Here is a 25,222-nt window from a genome sequence, read left to right on the forward strand (position 1 = left end):
TTTACTTCTACAAACCAGTAACAATCCAGACTAGTGGTTCTCAACCACATGGGGTTGTCAAATGACCCTTTCACAGGGGTCACCTAAGACCATCAGAAAACAAAGACATTTACATTACAATTCAGAACAGTAGCAAAATGACAGTTATGAAATAGCAACGAAAATAATTTTATGGTGAAAGACCCCCGGCTGAGATCTTTCTCCGGGAGAGACCCCAAACCCAAGGAACACACCGAAACCACAGATCAGATGCAAAAGCAAGAGGGTTTATTTAGACCAGGTACCTGGGGCGAAGTCTCTTGGAGGACTTGCGCGCTTTCCTAGGGCAAGGGGGACTTTTTATGGGATCCCAGGGGCAGAGGCGCGGTTACAGAAGCGAGAAGCATAGTTACAGGGTCCCTATTGGTTGTTTCAAAGAAGGCCAGGGTGAACTTGGGGTCATATGTGTGTGGCTGATTTGGCCTTGTCCAGGCCAGCTGCTTATTCCTCAAGGCCAGGGGCCCGCCATAAAATATCAACTGTCTTACTCCCAAGGCTGCTGACCACAGTTATCTCTCTCAAGGCTGGCCATAGCTATCTCTGTCAAGGCCGGGTAGCTGGCTATGGCTGTGAACTCCTGTTTTTCTGATTCCTGCAGAATGGCGTTTCTAAGGCCAAGTTATAGGGGGGGGGGGCGCATTTCATTGGCCCAAAGCCCCATGTCCTCATAATGGAGCGGGGGTCTTTCATTCCCCCATTTTCTTTTGTACCAAATGAAATCTTTCATTTTAGGATGGAGAATAAGGGGTTAGCTCTATCTCTGACTGTCTGAGCCTCTGATATTGTTTGGTTAGGATCAAAGCCTGGGCAACAGAAACCTTATCCTTGATGAATTGCACCAATCTGTTGAGGATGTATGACCCAAACAATAAAATGAGCAGGAGGACGATTAGGGGGCCCATAATGGTGGAGACAAGGGTCATAAACCACGGTGACCTTTGGAACTATCTTTTAAATCATTTTTGTTGAGCATGGCTACTTGGAGCTGTCTGAATTGGCCGGTCTCCATAAGGGCTGCAGTCCCTGTATCTACCCCAGCAGCTATTTTGTTTATGGTAATTTTTTCCAGTAACAGGGCCAGCGTCAGGGAAACAGGCTCTCTGGTGATGTCCCTCCTTATGTCAGGAGGACTATTAGGGGGATCAAGGGGACCCCCGGGTGAGTCTTATCTTTAGTGGGTTTGGAGAGCGTTGAACTAGATGTCTCGGTGCCCTCAGCTTCGTCGGGTTCCTTGGCAGTCTTTACATGTGACGTGTGGACCCAAGCCGCTGTCCCGTCAACCTCGGCTCTAGGTTCCTGGATTGATGGCGTCGGACCTAGACAGAGTCCCCAATCTTGAATGGGTGAGGCATCACCGGGCGGTTCAGTTGCTCCCGGCAGGCAGGGGTTTTTGCACCGTCTTTTGCATCAATTGGAGGGCTAGTGGCAAAAGAGGAGATATCAGAGTAAAGGAAATTTACAATTGGTGGGGGAGCCCCATACATGATCTCGAACGGGGTTAGGCCATGAGGCCCAGGAGTGTTCCGGGCTCGGTAAAGGGCTAGGGGGAGTAGGAGCACCCAATCTCTAGTGCCAGTTGCAAGCGTTAATTTGGTTAAAGTCTCCTTAATGGTTTTATTTGCACGTTCTACCTGTCCTGAGCTCTGGGGGCTGTATGCACAATGAAGTTTCCAATCGATCCCCCGTAGCCTGGCCACCTCCTGACTTACCTGGGAGACGAAGGCGGGCCCATTGTCTGACCCCAATATCTGGGGTATTCCATACCTGGGAAAGATGTCATCTAGGAGTTTTTTGGTTACCACGTTAGTGGTCTTTTTTTCTTGGTAGGCAAGGCCTCTGTCCATCTATGATGTAAGCGTGTCGCTCGGGGCTTTATTTCGCCCCCATTTTCTTTGTTAGTTCCTGGTCCTCCGGGCTTCCGCCATCCGGAGGGCCTGGGTCAGCGCGATCAGCTCTGCCTTTTGGGCCGATGTTCCAGGTGGCAGTGGTGAGGTCCAAACTATCTCCGATTCGGTGGTGACGGCTGCTCCAGTCCTCCGTTCTCTTTCTTGGAGGAAGCTGTTCCCATCCATGAACCAGGCAGCAGGGTTGCGGGGTTGAGGGAGACAACTGGTCTGCACACCATTCGATCTGAGGGCTGCTGGACCAGAGCTTTTACCGCATGGGAGGATAACACAGTTAATGGCTGTCCCAAAGTCAGTTTCCCTGCATCCTTGAGCAAAACAGCAATGGCTACCACATGTAGACAGGGGGGCGGGCCATCCTGCAGCTACCGGGCTTTCATGGCCCCAGTCTCTGTATCAACATTTCTTTTGCAAAGCCTGAGTTCTCGTCCACGAACAGTTTAAAGGGCTAGGACTTGTAGGGGGGTCCCTTTGGGTCCTGTCCAGATGTCAGCTGAACCTTTTTCTCGGTGGTCCTTCGATATCTCCTGTTACCTGTGGCCCCCTGGACCAAAGCTGTGCGGTCACTAAGAGGGCCTCCGGTATGGGTCAGGACTGAATGTTGAGCCCCGGTGTCCACTAGGAAGGTCACTGGCTGCCCCCTAATCTTGAGAGTTATCCTAGGTCGGGGGGAGGGGGTCTCCTGGCCTTGACCTCCCCAATCCTCCAGATTGAGGACCCTTGGCTTAGGTCTCCGAGACCCTTGAGGCTTTTTTTTTTTGATCAGTCACGAGCCCAATGTCCTCTCTGTTTACAGTAAGCACTTTATCTTTGTCAAGCAGTGTTCTTTTTTGATCTCCCGTCCTAACTTTCTAACTCCCTCTCTGACCTGTCCCTGAGACCTTACAGTGGCCAGGACTTTTTTTTGTTTGTTTGTTTTTTTTTTTTTTTTTTTTTCTTTTTCTGTGTTTCTCTAAGTCCTTTTTTTAAAAACGCGCTGCCGGCGTCTCTTTCTGGTAACCTGAGCCCAATCGGTAGGGGGTTAGAGCCCCTGGAGACCCGCTAAGAGCAACTGGCCAGAGATGTAGGTGTTCCCTACCTTCGCTGCTTTGTCCCGCCTTCTTCGTAGGCGACCGGCAATTGGGGAGGAAGCAGGAACTCATCCTCCGCTGTTTGGGGGCCGCTGCAGGAGCCGCCGGTCCCTCCGGCGCTGTCGGGGGGGTTGTAACACTCGGGGCGGGGTGACTCGGCGTCCATGGGTGACGCCGCCCCCTAGTCACCTTCCCCATATTGGGCCGGAGCCGGTCGTGGCACATCGCTGTGGGTCGCCGGCCAGGGGGCGGTCCCTCGCCGACCCCATCCCCGGCCCCGCCTGCGTGTCCCTGCCACATCCCGTGTCCGCCTGCGCCGCCGCTGCCGACTGTGCCGCTCGGCCGCCCATCGCGCTATCCACCGCCCCTCCGAGCGAGCGGCTGTGGGGCGTTGCCGGGACCGAGGCCACCTGCGCCGCCGCTGGCTCCCCGCCGCCCGGGTCCGGCTGGTCGCCGGCCCCGCCCCTGGCCCCGCCTGTGCCGCCGCGGGCCTCTGCCGCCCGGGTCCCGGCCAGCCGCGCCGGGGGCCGCCGCGCGCGCGCGCGCGCCGCCGGAGGGCAGGTCCGAGCCCGAGTAGGCGCGGGTGCGGCCGTTGGCGGCGGGGCCACTCTGCTTGGTGCCCATGTCCGCGCCGCCCCGGGCCTCCGCGATCAGATTCCCCTGGTCTGCACCAGCTCCAAGTCCGCTGTTAGGCGCCACGCGGAAAACCACGGCCCGGCGGGGCGGACTCCTCCGCCCGCACGGGAGACATGGACAGCCGGGGAGAGCGGGGAGTGAGGGGAGCCCCCCCCAGCGCCGTCCCGGACCCCCGCGACCGCGCCGCGGCCGCGCGGACGGGAGGAGGCGCGGGGAGCTCCGGCACCCGCCGCCGCCACCGCCATCACCGCTGACGGCCTGCGGGGACTGGGCAGGGGGCGTCCCGGCGCCCTAGCTTCCCGGCAGCCCCGCCTGCGCGTTTCCTTTTCCCGCACCCGCCTGCAAGCCTGCCCGCGCGCCCGCCTGCGCCGGAGCAGCGGCCCGCGGGGAGAGGAAAAGACTTGCTGGTGTGGGGTTAGGGAGGAACAGGGAGTGGGAGGGATCCGCCGATCTGGCTTCCTCGGCTCCGGGATTCGGCGAGCGCTGCTGCCGCCGGGGGGCTGAGGGGAAGAGAAACGGCTTAACCCATGGGGGAGGTTCTGTTGTCAGGAGTCTCCACATGGCAATGTATGGGACCTGGTCCGGGTGGCCATGGGGACTGGAAGCAAAAACTTTTTTTTTTTTTTCCACCTGTGAAATAAGACTGAGGTTAAAGGTTTCCTGACGAGGCCATCCTACATCCATTTTAACCCAATCGGCCTCGCAAAGAGTGATCTATTTTTTTTTTCTTGATTACGACTCCTTTGTTGTTGGCTCGTGTCTTTCTTTACGTCTGACCAGTGTTTAAGCATGAGGCTCAAGGGGGTGATGACAGTCTGTCCTATGGCTGTTTTTAGGAGGAGAACGGTTAAACAGAAAACAAAAAAACGACAGACCAATACAAATAACACTGACACGCGCTGCGCGGCTTCGGTTCCAAACCGAAAGCAAAACCAGAAAAACCGTGCCCCCGGAGGGGTCTTTAAACCGTGCCCCCGGAGGGGTCTTCAGACCGTGCCACAGAGGGCACTACAGATCGTGCCTCAGAGGGCACTTCAGACCGTGCCTCAGAAGGCACTACAGATTCCCCCTTCCAGGGTTTCAGATTTCCCTAGGACGTCTCCTAGGGTTCAGCGGCGAAGTCCAGACCCGTCGGTCCCCCCTTTCAGATCCACTGACACAGACAGATTATCAGACGCAGGCGCGGAGACAAATAAACAACATTTAACATTCAGACAAACAGACAACCCTCAGACTGGACAGGGATGACATAAATCAAGGCCGGCCGGCTTACCTCCTGATGGTGGGTCGGTGGTTCCAGGGAGGGGTCTCAATCCCCGTACGGGCCACCAAATGAAAGACCCCCGGCTGAGATCTTTCTCCGGGAGAGACCCCAAACCCAAGGAACACACCGAAACCACAGATCAGATGCAAAAGCAAGAGGGTTTATTTAGACCAGGTACCTGGGGCGAAGTCCCTTGGAGGACTTGCGCGCTTTCCTAGGGCAAGGGGGACTTTTTATGGGATCCCAGGGGCAGAGGCGCGGTTACAGAAGCGAGAAGCATAGTTACAGGGTCCCTATTGGTTGTTTCAAAGAAGGCCAGGGTGAACTTGGGGTCATATGTGTGTGGCTGATTTGGCCTTGTCCAGGCCAGCTGCTTATTCCTCAAGGCCAGGGGCCCGCCATAAAATATCAACTGTCTTACTCCCAAGGCTGCTGACCACAGTTATCTCTCTCAAGGCTGGCCATAGCTATCTCTGTCAAGGCCGGGTAGCTGGCTATGGCTGTGAACTCCTGTTTTTCTGATTCCTGCAGAATGGCGTTTCTAAGGCCAAGTTATAGGGGGGGGGGGCGCATTTCATTGGCCCAAAGCCCCATGTCCTCATAATGGAGCGGGGGTCTTTCAATGGTTGGGGTTCACCATAGCATGAGGAACTGTATTAAAGGGTCACAGCATTAGAAAGATTGAGAAACCACTGGTCTAGACATAGGAATGGACATATTTGCATTCTTAATATAAAGGATGTTACTCTATTGCTGGGAAACAGAAAAGAGCTCAAAATTTAAAAAGAAATACATCTTTTGTTCTTTATGAAAAGAATATAGAACTGGCATTTCTTTCCACCATCAGATGATATTTAAATTATAAGCCTTTCTAGTAACTTCTTAAACAAACAAACAAACAAACAAACAAAACAAAGACAAAAAAAGAGAAAACTGTGATTAGCCTGACATTTCTCTTTTTGGCAAACACTAAGTCTGATTTCTAACTTCTAGGTATTTGCTTTATTGAGTAGTTTATCTGTCAAAAAGAAAAAAAAAAAGGAAAGGAATTATTAAAAATATTTTCATCAGCAATAATTTCCTGCCATTCAAGTCTTAGGAAGCATTCTCAACCAGAAAGACTGGATTAATCATTTATCAGATAATTCCAAATATTTACAAAACTGTTTTTTACTTGGCCCAAGTGAGACAGAGAGTCTTAAGTTTGGATACAGACTTTTGTCTTCTTGCATAGAGAAAGTTTCAAATGATTTCATTATTCAATGTAAGGTCTTCCAAATAGTCTTTATTCTTTTCTGAGAACTTTAATTAATTTAGCACATTGGGAATTGAATTGTCATCTGCATAAAATAATGATATGTTAGATATTAGAGTATCCTTTAATAGGTGAAAGCTGTGATGAGCTTATCCTGGCAACTGAAAAATAATAAAGTTGAACTGAGGCATCACGTAAAATAGAAACCCTAAGCTATCCTTTTTGTTGTTCAGGTATTTACCACTTTTATAATAGTTCTATAACAGACATCCTAAAGTATATCTCATCCTCATTATTTTACCTCAAATAAATAATAATTGAAAGATATCTTACAAGAATGCTCTGAATTCTTTTATGTCTTCAAAACAAGGGTTTTGCCCATTTGTCTATTTTTTTTCCTAATTCAAATTATAGCCATTTTTGTTTGATCATTTCTCCATCAAGGATATGCACTCATCACGGGTAAGCTCCATACATTTAGAAAATGTTGCTGGATCTGTGCTGGATGAGTGTCTTTCTGTATGCTGTGAATATATGTTGTTACCAGTGGTTGGTAAATAAAATGCTTTGGCCTAAGGCAAGGCAGCTTAAAGGCAGGCGGGAAATCCAAGGAGAGAGAGAGACAGGAAAGAGAAAGGCAGAGTCTAAAGGGATGCCAGCCTGCTGCCCAAGGAATAACATGCCAGCAGACTGGTAAGCCACGGAACACATGGCAAAACACAGATTAATAGAAATAAGTTAATTTAAGATATAAAAGCTAGCTAGCAAGAAGCCTGCCATAGACCATACAGTTTGTAAATAATATTAAGCTTCTGAATGATTATTTTATAAGCAGCTGCAGGGCTGGGCGGGACCAGAGAAACCTTCCTACTACAGATCTGCCATGTCATTTTTCAACAAAACATCTGGTTAGCAGTTGGAGTGAGGGAATATGAAGATCTTACTTGGAATTGCTGCTCCTACAGGCCCATCAGTGGACCATCAAGACTGGCTATATTGTAGCTGAGAAGCGGTGATGGCAATAAGAACAAAACAAGGAGGCAGCCACATCGCTTAGGAGCCCTCAGACCCTCCCTCTGAACCAACGGACATATTAGGATGTAAAACAGAGTTAGCATCCTGATTGTGGCTGAGCACGATTCTTCAACCTTCCTTCTCACCTTAGCATCTTTACAGTAAATGAAACAAACATGGACATAAAACCAAGAGAATTCACGTGGATACCAGGAAGGGAGGCAGCTATGTGTGTCTCTGTTTGGTGTGCAGAATGAATAGAATATAAATGAAAAGAAGCATAATGTAGTAGACTCGGAGTGTTTGATTAAAAAAAAAAATCATCCCATGATCCCATTCCCCAGATAATAGGAGATAGGTTAAATAAATCCATCTTCTTAAAGGAAAGTTTTACTAGTAGTAACTCTGTAAAATAGCCAATAAGATGACAAGTGAACAGGTTGAAACAAAAGGGAAATAGGCAGTTATGATCTTAAAATTATGCTGAAAGTGTGGGGGAAGCAATGATGGTAAAGTTTCTGATTGGGGAACAGATTTGAGACTACACCATTCAAAGAATGTGATTGAAAAGACGATAATCCAAATTATAGAAAATAATGGAAACCTGTCACTGAGATAATAGCCATGCAATATGAAAAAGGAACAGATGTGACTGACACAAATTCCAAGATAAAATGGAATGCAATGTTCCTGAACAGAATGAGAATCTGAAACTATAGATTAATGGGTCTTATCATACTGATAAAGTATATTAAAGAGCCAAGTAATATTCAGTAATATCTTAGCAAATTTATTGAATTTTATGCATAAGTAATGAATATTTCAAGTATCTGGACAGTGGGGGGATCACCTACAAGTAAAAACAGTCTTGCTTTAGATTGTCAACAAAAATAACTGCTAGGTGAAATGGGAAGAAGGCATACTGCACATGCATGTACCAGTGATTTATACAGTGCTATTAACGCAAATTAAATGAAAACTGTTAGTGGCATGAAGATTCAAGGATATACAATTCATCCATGTTTCCTGTTAAATCTATCTGGTTTCTTATGTGTTGGGTACCAGTTTTTTGCTGAGATAGAAACATTGTATCCTACAGGGAAGTTCATTATGTCAGGAAGTAAACCACTCAAAAGAGCTTCAGGAAGTCCCTGAAACTGACCAGACTCACTGGGTTCCTCCCTCCTCAAAATAAAACAATAAAGGTTGTTGAGAGTTAATCTCAGACAAGCCCAGCGTCCTGGAAGAAGCAGACACACCAAACAGCCTGAAAGACGCATAAACCAACTGAGTTACCCAGAAAAGGCTTAGACTGAGCCACCAGAAAAAGATAGACTCCACCCTGTGTAGCTCCCTGCAAGTTGTTCAGTGAACTCCAGGTTTGCAGCTTTCATGAGCTAGGGAGGGCTCTGATGATGAGGATGTCTCTGAGTCATTTCTGTAAGTAACCCCTCAACCACATTTCTATAAGTAACCTCAATAAAGCTCAATGGTTCACCGAATTGAACTTCAGTATTGTCTGTACTTTGGTCTCTCATGGACTCTCCATTCAGGATCAGTAGATGTGTGTATGTTTAGTCTTCCCAGGAAAAGTCTATTACATAACAATAATTTAGTACAATCAAAAATGAAATGTGAATTTCCTATGAATGGTTATAAATTATATACATAATAGAATATAGTACTTTTTAAGCTGAAATGCTAAGTGTGTTATTAATTGTATGGAGACCCAAGCCCTAGGCTGTAAGATGAAATCCCACAGAAAGAAATAGATTGAATTTAAGAAGTTAAATACTCAATTTTTCTCATACCCTTTCAGGGAAATGATTCATTAGATACAACACAGTACAGAAGAATGTACATTTATAAGTATATCATTAAAGATGGCAAAGTTATGATTTTCAACTTAAAAATTATAAAATATAAAATAAATAGGATGAATATGGAAGGGACTCTAGCTAGCCCGAGCCTGGCAAACATGGCTCTGGCAGGCCTTGTCCTTCTCCCCCATTCCCTCTGCCTTGCTGAAAACTGCTAGATTACATTCCTAAAGCTAGCCCCCAAGGTCTCTTCCCTTATTTAGCCACTTCCTCCTCCTGAGGCTGACTACCAAGGTCCACCTGTCAAACAAAGTACTGAAGTCCAGCAATGAAAAACTGCCGTTGGCTCTCCTAGTTAATACGTCCAATGAAAATGAAACACCTCATCCCAACACAGGATTTCCCCTTAACACGTTTATAAACTGCCGTTTTCCTATGGGCCACATCTGTCTCCTTTCTTGTACAGAGGCAGTCCTTTGTTCCCCTCAGGGACAAATATCTCTTCCCTCTCCCCCTTATTCCTACCCCTTTCCCTTGTCCTCTGTCTCCTGTCTTTGTCTTTTATTCCCTGCCCTTTGTCTCTTTGGGGCAAATAAACTTCCTTTGTGCTGAGAACTTGGTCCAGGGGGTCCTGAGCCTGTGCCAATCCTTTCATGTAAGATGGAAATGTAGTTAGGAATATTGGTTGGTGGCAGAGTGTAAGCTTACCATGGACCAGGACCTGGATTCAATATCTAGTACTAAAATAAATTAAAGAATTATATTTATTCAAATAAAAAAAACCAGAAATAATGATGAAAGTATGAAATCATAATACCAAGCATGTTACATCTAGGGAAGAGTCTATAGAGTCTGCTGACAACGGGCCTTCTATAATAGGGCCCAGTCAAGCAGAGTCATAATAGATCCTTTGACATATTCTGTTTCTTAGATGTAAGACACAGGCCCCACGGCCAGTCATGAGAAGAAACCTGCAGGACTAGCAATGCCAACCAAAGCTCATGAAGGTCACTTTACAGTCTATATGGACCTGAAGTTCCTTTAGATGATAGTGTGTTTACCTCTGAAGAAAATATGTAGGGCCTGCATTATGTTCCCACTTTTTTCATTGAAAACATATTCTTCACAACACATACCTAGGAATGCTAGCCCAGGAGAAAGTTGGGCATGTATACAACAAATACATCGGAATTTCTATTCTAGTCATCTGCCCCTTCCCTATGCCCCACTATTTCTAAGTATACACAGTGATGTTATTAATATGACTTGATTAAAGGTCAAATCACAGTAAGTCAAATATCAATGCAAAATTTCATTTGCTGCTCAAAGGATCATAGCTGTTTGTTGAGTTTACTCTAGCTTTTTAAATGTTATTATGATAATGAGAGTAACAACTCTAGCTTTATAGGCTGGTGGACATGTTTTTATACCTTTCATGAAGATAATGTCACTGTGATTTTGGGTTTTGTCTTTTAGAGGCTGTGTGTGTGTGTGTGTGTGTGTTTGCTAAACAAAAAAAAAAAATAGATGTCTTCCTCAGTCACTCTCCACCTCATTTTCTTAGATAGAATCTCACTCCCTGAACCTGAAGCTTGCAAGCTTATCTGCATCAGAACCCCTACACCCCAACACACAAACCATGTAGGACAGTGGTTCTCAATCTTTCTAATTCTGTAACCCTTAATACAGTTCTACATGTTGTAGTAACCCCAACCATGAAATTATTTTCTTTGTTGCTACTTCATAATTGTAGTTTTTTATTGTTGTGGACCATAATGTAAATATCTGATGTGCAGGATATTTGATAGGCAACCTCTATGAAAGGGTCGTTCACCCTCAAAGGGGTAACAACCCACAAGTTAAGAACTGCAGGTATAGGGGATTACAGACAAACCTGCCTGCTGCGGCCCGCAAAGCTGGAGCACGAAATCTGGCGAGGGACGCCGAGGTTAAACAGCACTCTAGACACCCAGTTTCAATTCGTCAGGGAAGCAGCTCTCTTTATTCATACCAACATGGGCTTATATACCCTTCTAACAGCAGGGGCCAAGGAATGGCTACTCTGTATCCAGAGACAAGCTAGACACTGTTTTCCAAACAGGAAAAACCACAGGGGAACTGATCCCCAGTACCCTCCGGAACCCAACTGCGCATTTTTCACACAAACAACTTAACTGGGACAGGACAAAAAAGGGCATTTAAAATTAAGGCAGCAAACTTACTGCTGCCGACACCTGCCATGCCCAGTTTTTCTGAGGGTGGTCAGATCTCAGGTCCACATGCCTACACATGAGCACTTTATCCACTGGACCAACTCCAAAGTCCCCCAGAAGTGCCCTTTTCCTCTTGCAGTTCTGGCCACAGCTTCCTTTGTTGCAGACATCCTGGGCCAATGTGGGGCATAGGGACCATGCTGTTCTCTCCTTTCCAGAAGCAATGGCTCTAGTTTTATAACCATGAATGATCTTATGCTGAAGACCTGGTGTGTGAAGATAATCTAAAGTCTGAAGACAGACATTCTATACCTCCTTTGGGTGATCTGACCTACCCATTTTCACTTACAGAATTGATGTGTTTAGTAGAAATGCAGGAGTAGAACTTGAGCTTGACCTCCAGTGAAAAGATGCAGAAGGATACAACATGATACTTATCAAAGATATAGACCTTCCCATTAGGCCTTGAATGAAGAGGTATCTTATGACCATTATTCTATAATAGTCTGTCTTAGTTAGGGTTTCTATAGCTATAATGAGACATCATGACCATGGCAACTCTTACAAAGGGAAACATCTAACTGAGGAGGCAGCTTATAGTTTCAGAGGTCCATCCATTATCATCATGGTGGGGAACATGGCGGCATCCAGGCAGACATGATGCTGGCTATATTTTGATTTTCAGGCAACAGAAATTATACTGTGACACTGGGAATAGCTTGAACATAGGAGACCTCACCCCCCCCCCCAAACAGTGACACACATCTTCCAACAAGGCCATACCTACTCCAATAAAGCCAACCTCCTAATAGTGCCACTCCTTATGAGATTATGGGTGCCAATTACATTCAAACTAGCCCCATGTCTTTTTCTTTTCAAACATGTGGCATCTTTAAGATGGGTAGCTTCCTCCCATTTTCCGTAGGCATAGTCTTGGAGGAGAAGAAAAACCCATCTCTTTACAAAAGAACAGTGTTCATTGTCCCATCTTCAGAGGTTCAACACTGTGCTCTTTTCAGCTCATATTCCATAGTTTCTTACCACCTCTGACAGCCATGTCCTTTTTGAATGAGAACATACCTTCTGTGGTGCTTTACAAATTATGCCACAGTGGAGACCTGTAGTGATACTGTGTCCCCCAATATAGTGTGTCTCCCAATAAAATTTGCCTGTAGATCAGAGGAAAAGGACAGCCACTATGTAGAAGTCAGATAATACTAGCACACACCTTTAATCCTATCACTTGGCAGGCAGGGATCTGTCTGGATCTCTGTGAGTTCAAGACTACACTGGGAACAGAGCCAAGCGTAGGGGCACATGCCTTAAATTCCAACACTAGTTAACCATGGAAGTCTGGAGGTCTGTGCAGACAGGCAGGAAGTGACAGAGCTGGGCAGGAAGAGGAAATTATGTAGCTGGACAGAGAGAGCAAATCAGATGGCAGAATAGCAAGGCATATAGGCATGGGTAGACAGGAAGTAGCTCACATTTGGAAGCTGCGGAAGTGGTGAGGTGAGGTTAGCTGTGGCTTGTTCTGCTTCTCTGATCTTTCAGAATTCACCCCAATATTTGGCTCCCATTTGTTTTTTATTAATAAGACCATTGAAGATTCATGTTACAAAGACCATCTAGGGAAAAGGCAGGAAGAACATGACATCCATAAGAAAATTGTTTCAGATCCATAATTGACAGTATACCGGACACGGTAGCCTTGCAGACCTGGTATCACACCAAATCAAGGATGGAGTATTGTAGGTGGACTCTGCTGAATTAATCTTTTCTCGTTTGAGGAAGTTAGAATTTGCTGTTTTCATCTTCTTGTGCTTTTTAAGGTCAGAAAACTTCCTTGAGGTTTTATCAAGTGCATTCCACTTCATTTTCGCAGCCAGCAGAACAAAGAGAATGTAAGATTTAAAATGGGGTCAGAGGGTATACAAGCAACAATCCCAGTGCATGGAGACAGGAAAAGATGACTTAATTCAGAGCACTGCAATAAAACAGAAATGGAACTCAATTTCAGTAACACCAAAGGCAGGAGGGCTCCCTCGAGCTGGAATGAGCAGGTGGAAAAATACTGGAGGGTAACCACTCCCCTCCCACAACCTATTAGCAGGGAGATTGATCAATTGGACGTGTTGAGCACATGGAGTTATTCCTGAATTTGCAAATGCTTCTCTCAGTGATTAGGCCATCTGTGTTTGCTAATTGGCATCCATGGAAATTAGGTTTCTACCCTCCCATGGAGACTAGGAGAGAGGGGTGTTCTGTTTTTTCATGCTGACATTTCAAAGAAAAGATTCCTAGGTCTTTGAGAAAGGCATTCCTGGGTTATGTAACTGGGAAGAGTCTTCTGAGAAGATTTTGCACCTCAAAGGGACAGAGAAAGAGTTTTTAATTACACATTCTCTGAAGTCAAAGCTCCCAGAAAAGGAAGGTCAGCTTTTCTGTAGCTTCCCTGAGTTAAAGAAAAAGTTAGAGCTGCCTGGGTCAAGGCTGTGCTGGCTGACATCTTCAGGAAGGAAGAGAGCTTGGTTTTAATCAGAACCACGGCTCTCCACCTGCTTCCACAGGAGCAGACATGGTGGAAGGAGACACAGCCTAATGCCGATCAAGATTCTTCTCGTAAATGTGATGTAGAATGCAGATAAAGTAGGCTGGATTGTGGGACATCATGGTTTTCTCAGCTCCAAAACCAATCTTTCCATCTTTGAGCAAGGAAGTGACATGGATCAGAAATGAAAGGGCCAGAAGCTGACTGAACTGCAGAGATCTGGCAGTGTATTCATAAGGCAGATAATAAGGAACGGTGAAAACCTGCCAAATGCCTGTGTTCACTAAGGACTGCCTAAGAGCAAACACGCGTCCATCTGGCTACTTCCGCTAGCAACTCTTCATACACAGGAGAGGCTTTGAAAGAGATGAAGGGTTAGCAAAGGAAAAAAAGAGGAAGAACTTGTTATATACAACAGCACATGCTTCTATTTCAAAAATTATTTCTGCAGCTAATAACAAAAACTAGAATTCCTGAGGCTAGAAGATCTCTGAGACCCTTTTCAGGTTAGACGTCTCTGTGTATCTATCTGTATCTTTCTCCTGTCGGTTATCTCCTTCACGGTGCTTAAATTCTGTTCTGTTTCTGTTCTGAAAGAATAGCTTACGCCCCCAACTTCATACCTTTACTGGTGTCCGGGATTTCTGCTCTGCCAGCAATGGTAGAGGCAGGGAGGTCCCTCCGGAAGGCCAGAGCATTCCTCGTTCTCCTTGTTGAAGTAGTGTACGGGAGATCACAGAAGGTCGCAGACAAAAGATACTTTTGCCAGAGGAAAAGAAAAGGGGGCAAGTAGCACAGGAGACCTCAGGGAGGTCTGTGCTAGACTTGGGGCGCTGTTCTGATGGGTTCTGAGAGGTTGGTCGGAGTGTTTAGACGAATCGATTTACCCTCTCCCAACCCCTCATAAGAATTGCGTTGAACATAAGAGTCAGAGGATCGGGAAAGAACTGGGAAGTGTTCTCTTCTGGACAAGAGGTAGCTTTTGTCCACGTGAGTGCACAGCAGCTTTAGTTACCTGCACAAAACCCTCACAGGATCAAGCCAATTAAAATTACAGCAAGAATCGGTGGCTCTCTCAAGGCCTGATGGTAAGCTGAGAAGTGGTTATTGGCAGTTGATGGCTGGGACAGGAGGAACTGTCACCATTCTTTGGGGGTGTGGATAATAGGTTGTTTAGGTTGTTCGTACAGGCACTGGATGACCCCACAGCCATGCATGTCTGGGTAGCCCTAATGGGGCTCAATGTTTATTAATTTAAAAAAAGGCAAAGGGGCGCTGGAGAGTTGGTTCAGCCACCAAGAGCAGTTGTTGCTCCTGCAGGGGACCCAGGTTTGTTCCCAGCACCTCCATGGCAGCTCACAACCATTCATAATTCCAGTTCAAGGGAATCCGAGGCCCTCTATAGGCACTGTATGCATGTGGTATACATACATACATACATGCATACATACATACATACATGCATACAGTCAAAACACTCACACATAAAATAAATAAATCTAAACAAAAATTAAGAAGAAAAGAGGACATGAAGTTGAGGGGAAGAATTGTTGGTGGGTCCTTGTGGGTATTTGGAAGGGGAGTGAGGGGTGAGTATGATCAAAATATACACTGTAAGTGTGTGAAATTTCCAAAGAATAAACAGAGAGTATTATTAAAATTAACCAAGGACTGTCATTTAATCACACCTTGGGTGGAGGGGTACTTGTGGAACCTGAGCACAGCCTTCCTTGGGTTCCTGATCTGAAGCGGAGGTGTGCACAGTGAGGTCAATGTTTCTGTTAAGCTTGCCGGCCAGGAAGGCGGAGTGTCATCACTGCAGGGTCACATAGCAGCCTCCCACTGGGCTTTGCTGTTGGCAATAGTTTAAAGCTCTAGGGATCGTCCAGAAGAGCTAATTCTTCCCTTTCCCATCAGGCGAGAGGGACAGGCAGATGGTTTCATTGTTTATGAACCCAGGAGGGAGAATATAATGAGCTAGTTGACAATATTCCACCATTGCTGACTTCTTGCCTAGTAACCCCTGCTCAGTAGAACTTCGTCAGATTTTTCATCTGCTTTCCGAGTTTGAAGAAGAGCAAACCTCCAGTTGACTGGGAAAGGGATGGAAGAAAGAGTAGAACAGGGAAAGTGTGCCCGTGTCCATAGCCTTAATTCTTTAGAACCTGTAAATTATTATTTCACAACAAATATAATTCCAAGTTATTATTATTACTGCTTGATGCAGACTCTGGTTTTTCAGCATCCAAGAAGCTTCCAGGCTTTCAACCTCAGACTTAGGTCTTATCCTTCATTCCTGTTGTTTTGGAGCTTCCAAATTATTGCTTTTTATGACTTATCAGCCTGGAACTGAGCACCATTGACCATGTAATCAGCCCAAACTAGAATACTGGAGCTTGTTCAGCCCAGTGCTCTAATGCCAATGTGAAGAGACAGGGACTGAATTTGTGAGTTGTGCTTTATTCAGAAGACTGGCATCTGTGAGTAGGACAAAGGCATTCAGTCATCACACACCTTAGTCTTGTCTTCTGGCCAGGTGGTCATCAGCTTTATCACTGAGGTTCATGGTACAGTACTTTATTCTTCTTCATAATCATCTCTCTGGACAACTCCATTCAACCACTTCCAGGGATACAGAGTATGCCTACTGTCTCCCACTATCAGCTACCTGGGCTGGGGAATTAACTCAGAACAAGCAAGCCATTAACCATATGTATATATAGTCTCATTTCTGGGGCTATTCCTGTGTGCTACAGTTTCTCACCTGCTTCCTTAGCTCTTGTGATTACAATTTGAGTGTGAATAGTCATTTAAATTGCCCTTTCTGCTGAGAGGAATCAATGTGAAAAATCATATTCTATCATGTGTTGTGTGTGTGTGTGTTTTAGGTCTGGCTTAAAATACCATGAATAATCATATAATATAAATTTAAAATTAAATTGTGGACTAGGACTGTTCCTATGTTTCAAGGCCATTATTGTTGGAAGAATCAAAGCATCCCAACTATTTTGCCTGGGATCAAATTCCTCTAATGTGGCCAAGGGCAAGCTGAATGTTTTTTCTTTATCTCTTTTTCTAATGTAAAATGGCATTGTAGTACTGCATAAGTGAATTAAGAGAGATTACCACTGAGCTAAGTAAAGTCTATGCTAATTATGCACTTATTTATTTATATTTAATTTTTTTTCTTTTCTTTTACACAACCCCTGTTCTGCCTCCCCCCCTTCTCCTCCCCCCCCACTACCTCCCCCCATTTCACCCCAATTCCTTCCACATGTAGGGTAAGGCCTCCCTTGGGTAGTCAACACAGGCTGGCATACCAAGTTGGGGTTGGACACAGCCCCTTCTCCTTATATCAAGAGTGAGGAAGACATCTCACCAATGGGAATGCACTATAAAACGCTAATTTGTTTACCCAGGGTAAGTCCAAGTCCCATTGCCAGGAGACCCACAAACACATCATGCCACGCAACTTTCACCCACATCCAGAGGGCCTAGTTCAGTCCCATGCAGGCTCCCCAGCTGTCACTCCAGAGTCCGTGAGCTCCCACTAGCTGGGATCAGCTATCTCTGTTTTTTTTTTTTTCCATCGTGATTCTGACCCTGCTTGCTCTTATAATCCTTCCTCCCTCTCTTCAACTGAACTCCAGGATCTTGGCCAGGTGCTTGGCTGTTGGTCTCTGCATTTGCTTCCATCAGTCACTGGATGTAGGTTCTGTGATGGCAATTAGGGTAGACACCAATCCGAGTGCAGGGGAATACTAGTTCAAGCATCCTTTCCACCATTGCTATGAGTCTTAGCTGGGGACAATCTTGTGAGTTCCTGGGGTTTTCCCTATCTGCAGATTTCTCCCTGTCCCCTTAATGGTACACTCTGTCAAGACATCTCTTTCATTGCTTTCCCACCCTGTCTCTCCCCAAACTCGGCCATCTCTAGCATTTATTTTTATTTACTGTCTACCTTTAGAAAGACTCCGAACATGCTAAAGCAGAGTGGTGAGTGTAGCTTAGCAGTGGCATCTGTTGTGCCCTGGGTGAGAGACCCCCCCACCAAAGAGACCACCAGAGACACGAACTCACCAAAATGCAAAAGCAAGGTTCATTGAAGCAGTTCAAGCCACAGCAGGGACCTTGTCAAGCCATCCAACACAGTAGAGGCTGGAGAAGGTGCCCGCCCCTCTGCAAGCTCAGGTTTTAAAGGCAAAAACCACAAGGTTACATCATTTAGGGGTGCTAGTATGGGCACAATTTTGATTGGCTCAAGTTTTAGGGGCTTTCCAGAATTTCTGTATTATCTTACTTTGTAGTTTTAACCGGTTGTTTATCAAACTTTATAGACTAGCTCTTCTGGCATTGGGGCATTCTATGGTTAATCAGTTGCTACCAGATGGCTCTTCAAACATCCTGACTTTGTCCAGGGACCTATGTCAGCAGTTCTGAGAATCTTGAAACTCAAGCCTCTTTCAAGCTGGGGCAAGGGGCTTGCTTGAAATGGGGGTGCTTTGGTTCTTCATTGGCATTGACTGGCGTGTACCAGACCATGAGTTCAGTCTCATCACTGGAAAAAGAAAAAGCTTCAGAAATTATCACCAAAACCTTTGGATTTCATTTTTCTTTTCTTTTTAAACATTTTCCCATGGACTTTAGGGACAGATTTTTTTTTATGTGCTTATTTTGTGTAGAGGGGGGTAGTTTGCTTGCATGTATATATCTGTGTACCAAATGCACACAGACCTGTGAAGGCCGGATATCGGATACCCTGGAAAAGGAGGTACAGTTATGGGCCACCATGTGGGTGCTGGGAACTGAAGTCCTGTCCCATGTAAGAGCAGCTGGTTCTCCTAATCATTGAGTCATCTTTCTACCTTCTCTAGCTCCTGATTTCATATTGTTTTCAATGCTTGGTTCTTATTCTTTCAAATTTGAAAAACAAATCTAATTTTTTTCCTGTATTTTTTGTTCTGCTTACATTAAATGACTTTTATTGTTAATTTGTCATTGTTAATGAACTCCACACCCATTATCTATCCATCAAATTCAGTGTCTTAGAATTGAATTGAATTACTTCAATTCAAATTGCATGTTGATAATAATTTTAATGTATATCAAAAATTTCACTGCTTTCAAGAACTGATTTATTTACATAGAACTAATTCTATGTCAACATTTAAGCTTGTACGTGGTTTATGACATTTTTGTGTCATTATGTCAACAATATTGATAAAACAAATTCACAGTTTTGTGTTCATATTGTAACTGTTTATGTCCTTGGCAAGAACATTTTCACAATCAAATGTGTCACTGTGTCTGGATTGATGAGATGTTTGAAAGCCAGTACCTACAAGTCTACAACTGTTCCTTATTTGAATCGTAATAGAGAGATGGGCTGGGCTTCTGGGCTGTTTTAGCCCTTAGGAATTTTTGTGAGGTTTTGCTATTGCTGTGGTTGTTTGTTTCCACAACGTAACTTCACTGCTTTAATGAAATTCCTAGAATACAATAAACAACCATATTTAACATAACTATAAAATTACATAAAGCCACAGGAGATAATACTATTTTGTCCCCATTTTACAGGATAGCCCAGCTTACCTTACTACTTTTCCCCCATGATGCTATGACTGCTCTCAGTGTTTTCTAAGTGTTTTGTCTCAATTTCTTAGGTAATTAATGTAACATTTACTTTACCCATAATTCCTCAGTTCTACCACTGAGGATTATGTAAACCTCTCTTATAACAATTCAAAACCTGATTCCAAATATAAATGTTCATATATAACCTCTTTCAAATTATTAATGAAAACAAAAAACTTATACAAGAATGAGTCTAAAATAAAATATGAAGTAAAGTGCCTATCTACAATTAGCACTCTATCCTAACAAGAGAACTACCTCATATTTGGTAATGGTAATGGCCTTGAAACGGGAACACATGTCCTAATGATAGGACTGTATGGCTCTTTTTGGTCAAAACTGATTGCATGCAGGTAGGTTCCTAACCCAAGTGAGACTGGTGAGATCCCTGCAAAATCTCCCCACTCGGGATGAAGAAGCTCATGCTGGAGCTACTGAGCTACTTATGACCAAGTCTAACAATGGCAGTCTAGAAAGATAAGCCTCCACTCCTGTCCTACAAAAACCTGCCCTTCAGGTAACACATGGCTGACTATATGACAGCTATCTCTCTTTCTCTTTTCTCTTCTTACGTGTGTGTGTGTGCACGCGCGCATGCTGGGGAATAAAGGTTAAACCTGACCTGGTGCTAGGCAAGCACTACTATGGAGCTGTAGCCCCAGCCCATCATTTCCTACAGTTTTGAGCATTAATGTGTCAGGGCGTATGACACGTTATGCCAGGATATCAGTGGGCATTACCTCATTTAATTCTTTCAATAACCATGTCAGTTGAGGGCATGGAGTCTATGCATTACACACACAAGGGAAAGAAGCCCATTTGCCAATATTAATTTAATAGCAGCATATTCTTCTGCCATTAACTTATAGAAAGTGATGAGTCCATATGTCCTCCTTTTACAAACACTTCATAAATGCCTTCTAAGTGTCAAATGGATTCAAGAGAATTGAAAACACTTCATGAAAATTCTACATTTTTCTCTTCATGGTATCCGTTCTAACAGGTTATTGTGTCGAAGTTGAGAAAAACATCATTTAGATTCATCTAAGCCTTTGATTTCTTTATAATTTGTCTGGGATCTAAAAATTAACAAAGAAGTATACTTTCTTTAACACATGCTCAGCAGTGGGAGGAAGCTATTTCTCAAGCTCTGCCACAAGGCAAGTTTCAGAGGAACACACAAAAAAATTCAAGAATCAAGTTTGTATGAATGGGAGGAAATTAGACATAGATTTATATAACTATAGCATTCATGGAAGAACAAGGCATTTTGCAAATTTCTACAGCTCATCTCCAACTAGAAAAAAAGCAAAATAACAAGCAAGTGCTGCTGTGTAAGGAGCTATAGTCCATATGCTGACTAGAGTGTGAAGAGCTGACACAAGTTATTTAAAAAAACATATGCAGTTAGCACCAAAGCTAATGTATCTGTTAAGGCCAATATAAGTTAAAATTAAAGCTCAGAGCTGTCCCCTTAGCATGCTAGGGTGTGAACATAAAGAATTAAAAGGACTCAACCAACTTTAGTTTTTGGTCAGTGACATTTGTTAGCTGTTAGAACCAAATTGCTTGTGATGGATGCTAGCGGATGTTAATGGCCTCTAGTTGTGGGGATAATTATGTCAGCCATTTTTACCATCCAGATTTAGCCATAGGCTCTAATTCTTGAAACATCTAAGCTAGTAAATTAGAAGCTTTCTAGTGAGTACTATAAAGTGATAGTGTAAGGAAAATTAATGAATATTCTTGAAGTATTTATTCCTCTGACAATAGCCTAGTGACTACAATGCTGACAAAACAAGGCATAGAGTTTGTGTGTTTTTATCTCTTCATTTTAGTGTTCATGTTAAGTTGTGGCTGACATAATGTCATGCATTGGATTTAAACACAGTCTATGATGAGAAGTTAAGTGTCAATCTGTCAGACTCACTTTTATTAGAGTAAGCATAGTATGTTCAAAATCTGCCTACTCAATGTAAAAAGCATAACTCTAGAATCAAGCCCTTAACCCAGTAAAGAAACCATGGCACAGGCAATATTATTCATTTGACTAATACAAAATAAGATAAGTGCTTGTTAATGGAAGCAAAGTTAGAATACACATCTTACCACAACATTACAATTTGCCATTCTATGTAAGCAAAAACCGACCCAAGTAGTAAATATTTCACATTGATCATTTCTTTTCATTTGATTTTATATTTTCTGTGGATGTCTTTTTGTATGCTGTGATTATATGTTGTTGTGATTGGTTGATAAATAAAGCCGTTTGGCCTATGGCAAGGCAGCTTAGAGGCAGGCAGGAAATCCAAACAAATAGATAGAAAGAGAAAGGAGAGAACAGAGGAGACACTGCTAGCCACCACCAGAAGCAAGATGTAAAAGTACTGGTAAGCCACAAGCCATGTAGTAAAGCATAGATTTATAGGAATTGGTTAGTTTAAGATAAAAGAGCTAGTCAGTGAGTAGCCTGAGCAATTAGGCCATGCCATTTGTAAATATTAGCCTGTGTGTTTATTTGGGTTGGAGCAGCTGTGGGACCAGTGGATGTGAGAGATTTGTCCTAACCGTGGGCCAGGTGGGACACAGGAAAATTTCCAGCTACATATATTCATGTTTGCAACATGTACATTTTAGTGAAAGAAGAAATGATGAAAATAAGAAGGAAAGAAAATGAATAATAAAGATTAGAATGAAAATGCAAAAATAACAAAGGAAAGGTTATGGGGAAAGAAAAAATAATGAAGGAAAAGTTATGGGGAGGGAAAAGAAAAAACAAGAAGTAATGAACTCTGGTGAAAAAAAGTCATGATAATAAAGAAAAAAATCAGTTACCTTTACTTAGGAAAAAAGCAAATGATTGACAAATAATATGTTCATAATACCATTGTTTGTTGTTCTTTGAATTAAGTGAGTTTAATAACTGTCAACATCATTATATTTCCTGGCATATTACATTTGACATTAAATTTAATGATGTTTTATTAAAAATAAAGTTATATATGGGACATTCTGAATGACAATATAATGTCTCAGCATTGCACAGATTAAGGAAATTAACATGGTAGAAAGCATTTTGCTTAAAGGGAAAAACAAATAAACTGCTTCTTGATGCTGAGTCCCATCCCATCATGCACAAATAAGTTATGTCCTGAGGACCATGAGTCCCATCCCATTACCTACTTCTTGATACTGAGTCTCATCCCATCATGCACAAATAAGTTATGTCCTGAGGGCCATAAGTCCCCATCACATCATCTAAGGATACCGATAAGTCTTCTTTTCTTTGTACATTCTAGAATGAAGTTATTTCAGACTGTGGATGGGTTTCTAGACCAGCAGTTCTCATCAAGGCGGATTATGGACACTCAGGGTGAAATAGTAATATTTCTCTCCATTCTAGAATTATGCAAGAATAATTAGGACTGATTATCACAGTGACCAAGGCTTATAACCTGAACTTAGGCCCAAAGGCCAAAAAACTTGTCTATGTTCATTGAAGATTCTTGCATCATAAAGACCATCTCATCCCAAAGTCCATCACCACCCTCCAGTAAGAGACTTCAGAGGAGAACTGTACCCTATATCATTCAAACAGTCTGGTAAATGTTTTTAATCTAGAACAGTATTGTGGTCTGTCACTAAGGTTCACATTTGTTTTCTTCTCTTCACCCATGATGTAAGATAGCCCAATGTATACAGGAAGGTGGTACTCAATAGAATTTTGGTAACAACTTTATTAAATAATGATAATGAACTTCAGGTAATGAAGAGAAAGAAGTAAGCTCAATGTTGAAGATGAGCCTCAAGGTATTGTTGTTTTAAATGAGTGCACTGAGGAACAATATTTGCTCATATTTCAAACTGAGGAATTTGATCATATCAACCTCTTTAGAGAAGGTAAAAATTTACAGAGTCAATTTATATGAGTCAGACTTTCTTGAAAGTGAACATACGAGTATTTCCCCTTCTTCCTTTGGGCTAGCTCCAAATGCAAACAAAGTAAGGGTACCAAGGTTGTGTAGAGCACAACTCACAAGGCCTCCATGCACACAGACGATAATATAAGTGCTGCTCTTAGAACTGGGAAGCCACGCCCTGTGCACAAATTCAAAGACAGAGTTTGATGAATGAAGAAATGGTAATGTTTCTAAGAAAAAAAAAACACCAAGTTGTGAGATTTTAATAGACTCTCATTTTTGTATACAAATTTTATATAGTCAGTATAATCCTTATCCCATACTTAGACAGCAGTAGAAGCGAAACAACATTTTATCTTATAACTCAGTATGAATGATACATATTATACTATAGTTGCTGGGAAGCAGTCTGAGAATATCATGTTTTAAAATTATTTTTATTATTTCTGCAATCTGAAGTCACAAAAAAATTGGATCTATAGATCCATTTTACAAGAAAGGGGTAATTTGTTTATATTTGTGCCTGGCATATAATTAGCTTTACATAAGGAAATAATCACAACTGAGACCATTTTTAAAAACCTTATTCATAAAGTTTATTTATTTTTTAATTCATGGACAATTCTTTATTGTTTTTGGAGTTTTCAAGTATCCCTCAACAGACAACATTAAAACATGGTAAGTTATAGCAACTGAAGGAATGTTTGATTTTCATCTGTGGTCCTGGCAAATAACACCCAACAAGAAAGGGACCTTTTAGTTCAAAATGGTTGGAGGAGAAACTGTACTTCCTGTTCATTCTAAATACAAAGTGACAGTCGAATACTATAAGTAGAGCCTGTGACTTCTCTTCCTTGGGTTTGACAAGTGTCTAGACCTTAAGGGAGAACTGAATTTCATAGGATGATTATGATGCTCACTGAATGGTCTCCTACCATGCCAATGACTGTACCATTCACAACCACCTTGATAAGAGTGAATATAAGCAATACCAAACTGCATATTCATAAAGAAACATTGTTATAGAAAATAGCCAATAGATACTTTCCAATACATAATATATGAAATGATCAAGGAAATGTAAACAGTATAAAGGCATTTTCTGGAAAATTTTGTAGTTTTGCTAAAAGGCAAAGAAAAAAAAATAGTTCTATTGGCTGGACCAGAAGAGACTGTAAAATTCATTAAAGTTATTTGCCTGAGGGAATCTTCCTACATTCAAATCAAATTGGATGTCAAGTGGGACTCCTGGGGGATGCAATTAAAATGATAAGATGAGGGAGCCAGCTACATAAGTAAGGTCTCTGACTCTATTCCTTGGAGAACATAGTGGGGCCAGCCTTAACTTGGATACAAATTGCAATGATTATGAGGTCTGTCATCTTTGAAATAAATATGAAAATGTATACTAAGCTGTTAGAATTGCTGGACTGTGAGCCAACATGAAGAATGGGCAACTCAACAATCAAGCCAAGCAGCATTCCATTTGTCTATCTGCCATCGTTCTAGGGGACTAACTGATGCACAGTCTTCATGCTGATAAGTTTGATGATCAGGCATCAATTCAACATGTTGTAATTTAAGTCTGACTCTCTGTACTGTGCAAATCCGATAAAATCTGACCCAAGTGCATCCATCATTTCTGGATGCAGATGACTGCTCAGACCTGAGCTGCTTATAAAAGGTGGATTTTAGAGTCCTTTTGGAGAAATCAGCATTGAACAGCCAAAGATCGGTGGTAGAAAATCTCTTAGGAGGCTGGGTCTTTAATGTATAGAATCCATAAGCCAGAGAAAAAACAAGAGTTGGAGTGGGCTAAAACAATTGCCTACCTGAAAGGGACAGCATCGCTCCAAGTGAAGGGTATGTTTTCCAGAGTTTCTGTTCCCCACATATGGTGAG

The 25,222-nt window shown here is 43.1% G+C and overlaps 1 protein-coding gene across 5 annotated transcripts; it reads right to left on the bottom strand.

Annotated features, from left to right (window-relative positions):
* Positions 1 to 245: 245 nt before the first annotated feature.
* Positions 246 to 3,426, bottom strand: LOC143269727 (uncharacterized). 5 transcript variants are annotated; one of them, XR_013046354.1, is made up of 3 exons: positions 3,022 to 3,196; positions 1,804 to 2,190; positions 246 to 1,458 (listed from the first exon to the last, which is right to left on the bottom strand). XR_013046354.1 is itself a non-coding variant. In XM_076555816.1 (2 exons), exons 1-2 carry the CDS (start codon positions 3,361 to 3,363, stop codon positions 1,356 to 1,358), a joined length of 264 nt encoding a protein of 87 aa, XP_076411931.1. In that variant the 5' UTR covers positions 3,364 to 3,426; the 3' UTR covers positions 246 to 1,355. The 5 variants fall into 5 exon arrangements, 3 of the variants coding, with proteins under 3 accessions (XP_076411931.1, XP_076411932.1, XP_076411929.1); XR_013046353.1 differs by having other exon boundaries at positions 1,749 to 2,190; XM_076555816.1 differs by lacking the exons at positions 1,804 to 2,190; positions 3,022 to 3,196 and adding an exon at positions 3,203 to 3,426.
* Positions 3,427 to 25,222: the final 21,796 nt, after the last annotated feature.

Source organism: Peromyscus maniculatus, chromosome 20, assembly GCF_049852395.1.
Source record: "Peromyscus maniculatus bairdii isolate BWxNUB_F1_BW_parent chromosome 20, HU_Pman_BW_mat_3.1, whole genome shotgun sequence".
Lineage (NCBI taxonomy): Eukaryota > Metazoa > Chordata > Mammalia > Rodentia > Cricetidae > Peromyscus > Peromyscus maniculatus.

Excerpts from the sequence above, each read along its gene's own strand:
- LOC143269727 (XM_076555814.1), bottom strand. The coding sequence starts at position 3,179 with ATGGACGCCGAGTCACCCCGCCCCGAGTGTTACAACCCCCCCGACAGC. Across the intron at positions 2,191-3,021 it reads GGCGGGACAAAGCAGCGAAG|CTCTGGTCCAGCAGCCCTCA; the intron begins GTAGGGAACACC and ends ATGCGGTAAAAG.